We start from the raw sequence: 6903 nt of genomic DNA, 5'->3' as shown, positions 1-6903 counted from the left end.
CAGGAATACAACTTGTAAGATGGGCCTGCTTTACGTTCGAAGTAGTCTGTACTTTCACAAAATCCCCTACAATCCGTCATCACCGGTTGAGACTGACAACCTGAATCAAGGCCTCTTCACGGACTGCAGCAATATAACCCATATTGAGCTGGCCTGGCTGGAACACTGTGCAACACTGTGCTTTTCTACCTGTGTATCGGATATTGCCTCCAAAAATAATTTGGAGATAGAAAGCTGTGAGTTGCAATATTGCCCTTATAAGGGGGGAGGTGTGGATGAATCAGTGGGAGGCTGTGACAGCTGAAACTACAGCCTTTTTGCAATGGGAAAGGGGCAGCCTCGGCAGAATGGAAGCACTTTTGACTGGAAACAAAATGGGTCTCTATGCCTCACAATTAAAATGCAGATTCCATTGACGAGATCCAAATATACACCTACGCTCAAATGTAACCATTTTTTGTACTAAACATCGTTCATAACATAGCCTGAGTTGAATAGATAAAGAATCCGACATAACGCGCTACATCACATGGATACAGTTTTTAGTGTTCATCATTATAATGCAGTGCTCTTTTTAAAAAAAAATGAAATCTATTTTATCTTGATATGAAGCAAGATAATCCTCAACCGTATTAAGGATACATATGATGTACTTGTATCTTGATAATAATTAAGATCGATTATAGGAGCACGCAGTGGTCAATTTCGCTCACTCAAGCTTTTAAAAACTAGTGTCTCACAATGCATTCTGCCACTGAAGTGTAACATGCTGTCAAACTGTTGCGTAGATTAAGTTCTTGCACATCTCGTTAATGCAAAGTAATCAGCTAGAAACTGATTTCTTTACATCACCCCAACTCCAAACATTAAAGTGTATTGAGCTTCCAAATCGCCAACTACATTTGTATTGGGCGCTGATTCTGTCCTTCTGTAAAGCAATACGACCTACAGCCAGACGTCACCATCGCATATATGTCTGAAGTCCGTCCAAGTCAAATAAAAAGAAAGCTTAGAAGAGGAAAAGTGCCCAAGACGTGTGTATTAAAATACAATAACTCAAGTTTTTTTTTCTTTTCATGAAAACGCAGATATGACATGGAAACCTTGCATAATTAACGCCACTAGAACTGGAGAAGTTCAGAGCAAAATACACCTGTTGCACCAGTTAGCGAGTTTTGATGAATTAACATTTAAGTTGGCAGCACAACTTTTACATAAACTAAGCGTTGTTCAGATGACCTCAGAATGCTTTTTTTGCTTACTGCTTACTTTAAAGATTAATCACGCCAAACACCACTCAAAGACTGATGGGGAAAGGGTTTTGGAAGTTCGCCTGGTTCTAAACAATCGCCAATTATTTGAAAATTTACCTCGCCACCTCGAGTTCTTTTCAGTAAATCCCTCCCCTGTCTGTGACTATTGTACTTAAAAGCGTAAGGATTTCAACAGATGAAAGCGACAGCAATGACTGAAACAGAATTTTCATAATCACAACGTTTCGCTGAATGAAACAAAGAACTAAACGGATATAGATTTAGTCATAAATTTTAAAACTATGATTGGAACATATACATGAATACATAACAGATACTTATGTGTATGCCACGTTCCCTATAGTTTTTGCATAAGCTCTTTACTACGCGAATGCACCCTGTATATAAATGAGAGTTTTGGAAAAGGAAGGAATGACAATTAAGCTTCTGCACTATCAGAGACAAAACATAGCTGAGAACCTGTGAACCGCTGGTAACCGGCAGGAGTTAAAGGTGTCACTGAAAGATACAGATAAAGGAGACAGAAATTAATGCAGCTTGATATTCCCACAGCAGGAATCTCCAGACCAGCATATTTAATTCACTGTAAGCTGACGCGGACTTTGGCCAGCGGAAATAAGAATTAATAAGTGAAAAAGCAAGTGGGATCTAAGGAAACGAGTTACTAAAATATAAATGCGAAAAATATGAGATACGGGAGAACTAAATAGGCGGATCCATGCTGCAGGAATGAAATCTAGCAAATCAAAATGCACCAGCTCAAGAAATATTGTTTATACTCTCATTATACTTGAACCTTTTCCCCACAAATTTCAACTATTTTTGCCGGTGGAATCTAATGGAATTGAATACAATGAGGGGTTTGGATCAAACCAGGCCTTAGATGCAATTTCTCCATAATCAACTGAACTATCATGGAAAACAACAGAATAATGTTTTCTATGTAATGTAATTCTCTCAAGTGACTCCCCTAGTATTGAATGCAACAAGGACATCTAATCTGACTTCACTTCGCCAAAAACCTCAACCTTAAAAAATTAAAGACTAGACTGGGCTTCACTGCGCTGTTTCTATTACTCGAATGCGAATCATTGTGGGTTCCACTCTGTGTTAGTTGTAGGAATCAACATTCAGCCGGATGGTTTATTGAATCCCCATCGTTCTCCAACAAATGGCACATTTTATATGTAAGAATAAGGATTCGAGGAATCACGTGTTTTATGTGCTACAGCTCTCCATCTTATCAACAACTCGAATGCTTGCTCATCCCCTATTTTGCAATAATGTCGCCGTATTTCTTTATCAGCGCTGTTCCTGGTGAACACAGCGGCCGAGAAATTATCCACTTGGCCAACATACCACCACCTATCAATATCTGGTATTCGGATCAAGAATTGCCAATGCGACGCTGTGCTCACGCACAGTTTCCTCTTGATACACACAGCACATACAGGTTACCTATATATAAAAAATCAACGCAGCGGCGGAAAACAACATTAAGAATAATAATAACGGCAACATGATCAGATTTTCCAAGATTAATTTGTAATATAACACTTAACTGACGTCACATACCGAACTGTTCAAAAAAATCGACCCAGAGTGTGCCAACAATCTAAAGTGCCTTATCACCTCTCATTATTATTTTATATTTTAAAACAAGAGCAGATCTCTTTGCGCCTACTACCTCACCGCATCAGCCTCCCCAGACCCAACTCCGTTTTGGAAGTGGAAAATATCTAGAATAGATTAGAGATGTTGGACCGGAAAATGCAAACAAGGTGGGCTTACTACAGTAATATCACACTTCAATGTTAGCTAGTCATTTGTAAACAACGTTAAACCATCAAATTATGGAGAACGCCGATAGACCAAAGTAGTGGACTTGGCACTGGTCTTTCTGTACACTTCAAAACCGATCTCTCATTTATTCACCCTGCACTCTTGAATAATAATATAATGTGAAAGTGTACAGTTTTGTTTCCAATGGCTAGATTTTAGTGGGATGCTGCTGGAATAAATCGTGCGAAGATATTTGTGACAAAAAAAATCCGAATAGCTGTGAACATTGTTGCAACTCAAATGAGCGGCTTACAATCCTCGTCCATAGATAAGTGCAATATTCAATGCCAATAAACGCATCTACGATATCTATTCCTTTTCTCCATTTTAATATATTCCCTAAATAAGAAATGCAGTTTGCCAGCAGAACTGTACAGGGAGTTATTAGACAAGACATCTTTGATTAAAAAAAATATACCAGACGGCCTTATTCCACTGGGTCTTATTTATAGAAATACAGAGTAAACCAGTCTAAACTATATCAACACAACCCGTTCAATGAAGCTGTGACCTGCGCCTGAACTTATTTGAAATGTCCTTTATCTTCCCCAGAAACAGTTGGAACATTTTAAAACTCAATTTCAAACTGACTGATTAACGACCAGCATTTTCTTTTGATAAAGTTAATTTATGTTCCCAGAAATAAAGAAAACCAATGACTTGAAAAAAAATCGTGTAAATTCAAACGGACAGAAGTAAAAATTTTGGAGAGTACTTAAAAATAGCAAGCAGATACATGACTAACATTCAAACTGAAACGGGAGTTAAGCGTTAAGAGTTTCCTTATTTATAATAACGCATCGATAACACAAAATATGATTTAATTTATAAATTCATAACGTAATTTTAACCTATATCCTGCTTTTGGAATTAAGGGCACGACGACATTAGATATTAAAGCGTAATTCAATTATATGGCAATTAATTTAAGGTTCATAAATAAATGCTCTATGTGCGTCTTAAACAGACTGACACTTCTCTGCATTTTGTTGAGGCATCGTCATTGTACACCAGACACACGAACCACAAAATCGTTTGACTCTAACAAATTTATTTCTTGAATTATCTTTTACGGAATCACTACTCAAATTAAATTACAATCAAATTATCACATCAAAAGATACCCTTATTACCTAACAACTGTCCATTTTTTCATCGCATTTATTTGTGCTCGTTTTGAAAACATCTAATACAAGATCTGGGGAAAAATAAATTACCGTTTTGCAGCAGTTCATAGGTATTCTGAATAAAATATTAAAAGAAGTCAATTCTGATGAAAATATAAAGTAAATATTTTTAGATCAGTAACTGATCTACGGACTCTATATTGCGTCTTTGAAAAGTCTATATTGAAACCTACCAAGAACACTGCTTGGAAATGGCAGTTTTATACAGTCGCATCCACAGCACCCATTCATTCAACTTGGCAATGGTTTTTTTTTAAAGAAGAGGATAAGTTCAATAAGTGCAGCTGCAGATGGTGGAGTTTTTTTTTCTTTTTTTTCTTAAAAAATGCTTCTACTCCAGTGGGCTGGAGATGAAATTAGAAAACATTCGGGCTAAGGTTTTTTTGGGGGGCGGGTAGGAAGAATGAGGTCGAAGACAACATAATGAACCAATCATCAAAGCCACATCTGGGACAATTTCTCGCCCAAATCCCCTAGTCTTTCTTTTGTCTTGTCTTTTCCAACAAGCCTCGTTGCAGAAAGTTCCATCTGTCATTATTTTTGGATCAACCCATCGAATTGTTTTCTCTTGAAATTTCCCCTGCCTTGCAGGTTTAAACGTTGCTCTGAAGTTTCACGTTTTTAAGACCCCCTTTTACCGGTCTTTCTTATTTGATAGTCAGTACGGATTAGCTCCCTTTCTCCTGCAGATTATAGTGTTTTACATAAGGGACAGTCTTCTGTACTTCAACTAACAGAATGAATGATTTTCTACCTCAGTGTCGTTGTCTATGCACCTGATATAGCCAAGAAAAGCCGGCCTCTGGAAGTACACCAGGCACCGTCCAGCGCCCACGGCCGATCCGAGCTCGCTGCACCAAATCTGAAATTATTTCAAAAACCAGTCTTTCTGAAACAGCAGACTAAATGTAGACACACTTATCTGGAAGTATCTGGGGTCCACCCGTCGATCACCACAAACCAGGAAGGGGAGGAGGGGGGGAGGTGTTCAGATTTATTTGTTTTTTTTATGAAAAGACATCTGCAGTTTTGGTGCACTCATTCTATGCAATCGCCAGCCTCACAATCACAGTAGAAAACCTGCTATCAATGCGATAGTCCTGGACTTGTTGATTTCGTTTTGTCCTTATTTTTGTTGTTTTTTTTTCAATTTTTTAAAAAAAAAATCCGATCTAAACAGCCTATGCTTCGTGTTTTGCTTTCACTGCACGGCGGTTTGTAGTCCGTGATGAGAGGGCGGTGTGTCGGCGTTCACATTGCCGACTTGTGAGTATACATCGTCCGTCTGCTGCACTCCTCCCGGCGGCGTCATGCGCTTCTCTTTCTGCCTCCGATTGCAGAACCAAACCCGGACCACCTCTTTCTCCAGCTGCAGGCTGTCAGCCAGGCTTGCGATCTCCTGTGCCGAGGGCTTGGGACATTTCAAGAAGTGGCTCTCCAGCGCTCCTTTGACGCTCACCTCGATGGAGGTGCGCTTCTTTCGCTTCCTGCCCTGAGCGGCGATTTTGTCGATGCTGGTCGGGCTGCCGGTCGACGAGTCGGCCTCCTCCAGCCACTTGTTCAGCAGGGGCTTGAGCTTGCACATGTTTTTAAAGCTCAGCTGCAGCGCTTCGAACCGGCAGATGGTGGTCTGGGAGAAGACGTTGCCATAGAGGGTGCCCAACGCCAAGCCCACGTCGGCCTGGGTGAAGCCCAGCTTGATCCGCCTCTGCTTGAACTGCTTGGCGAATTGCTCCAGGTCGTCTGAGGTCGGCGTGTCCTCGTCCGAGTGTTCGTGGCTGTGGTGCTGCTGCCCGTGGTCCACCAGCTCCGGCGTGTCCCTCAGCCCCGGGTGCAAGCTCTGCCCTCCCGCCTGGCTCAGCATGCCGTTGACGGTGAAGCCGGGCTGCGAGTAGATGAGCGGCTGCACGGACGAGCCCATGGACGACAGGTGAGCCGTGGTGGTCGCCCCCCAGGCGGTCGGGTGGCCGCCGTGAGACGGCTGGTGAGGCGGCAGGTGGGGCGGGCGGTGGTGATGGAGGGGAGCGGCTCCCGTGTGCAGCTCGTCCCGGCCCACCACCTGCACCGACGGCTTCACGTCCTGCTGCTGCTGCTGCTGCGGCGGCTGCTGCTGCTGCTGCTGACCCAAGGGGCTGCCTGCCATGGCCGAGGACCAAGGCGAGCCGGCATCGGTGTGCGGCAGCGCCGTCACCCACTGGTGTGCATGGCTGAGCATGTGGCCGTTGCTGGCGATGGCCCCCTGCATGAAGTCGCTTTGCACCATTTTCGAGGGATCTCGGTACGTGGTCGCCTGCTGCATGCCGCCTGAGTCGCTGTGCACGATAGAGTTGGACGACAGAATACTATTGCTCGGCATGTAGGGATTGGACGTCGCTGTCGCCATGGCTTTTTCCCTCTCTCTCTCTCTCTCTTTCTCCCCGTCTGTTTTTTTTGTAGTTGTTGTCTGATTGCCAGAGATAAATATAAATAAAGTGAGTTGTTTTTGTGTAAAGTTCCTCTTGTTTTTTTTTTGCTCAGTTTTGTTGTTGTTGTTGTTGCTGAGAGTTTGTTGTTATGTATGGGATGCTGGTGGGACTTGGGAAAGCTGCTCTTTGACAGCT

General features: G+C 42.3%; 1 protein-coding gene across 1 annotated transcript; it reads right to left on the bottom strand.

The window, feature by feature from the left end:
* Positions 1-5504: 5504 nt before the first annotated feature.
* Positions 5505-6686, bottom strand: LOC132816743 (POU domain, class 3, transcription factor 3-like). Its single transcript, XM_060826652.1, has one exon. It carries the CDS (start codon positions 6684-6686, stop codon positions 5505-5507), a length of 1182 nt encoding a protein of 393 aa, XP_060682635.1.
* Positions 6687-6903: the final 217 nt, after the last annotated feature.

Source organism: Hemiscyllium ocellatum, chromosome 6, assembly GCF_020745735.1.
Source record: "Hemiscyllium ocellatum isolate sHemOce1 chromosome 6, sHemOce1.pat.X.cur, whole genome shotgun sequence".
In the NCBI taxonomy this organism is placed as follows: domain Eukaryota; kingdom Metazoa; phylum Chordata; class Chondrichthyes; order Orectolobiformes; family Hemiscylliidae; genus Hemiscyllium; species Hemiscyllium ocellatum.
Note: the sequence above shows the minus strand (reverse complement) of the source record. Positions and strands in the feature narration are given on the sequence as shown.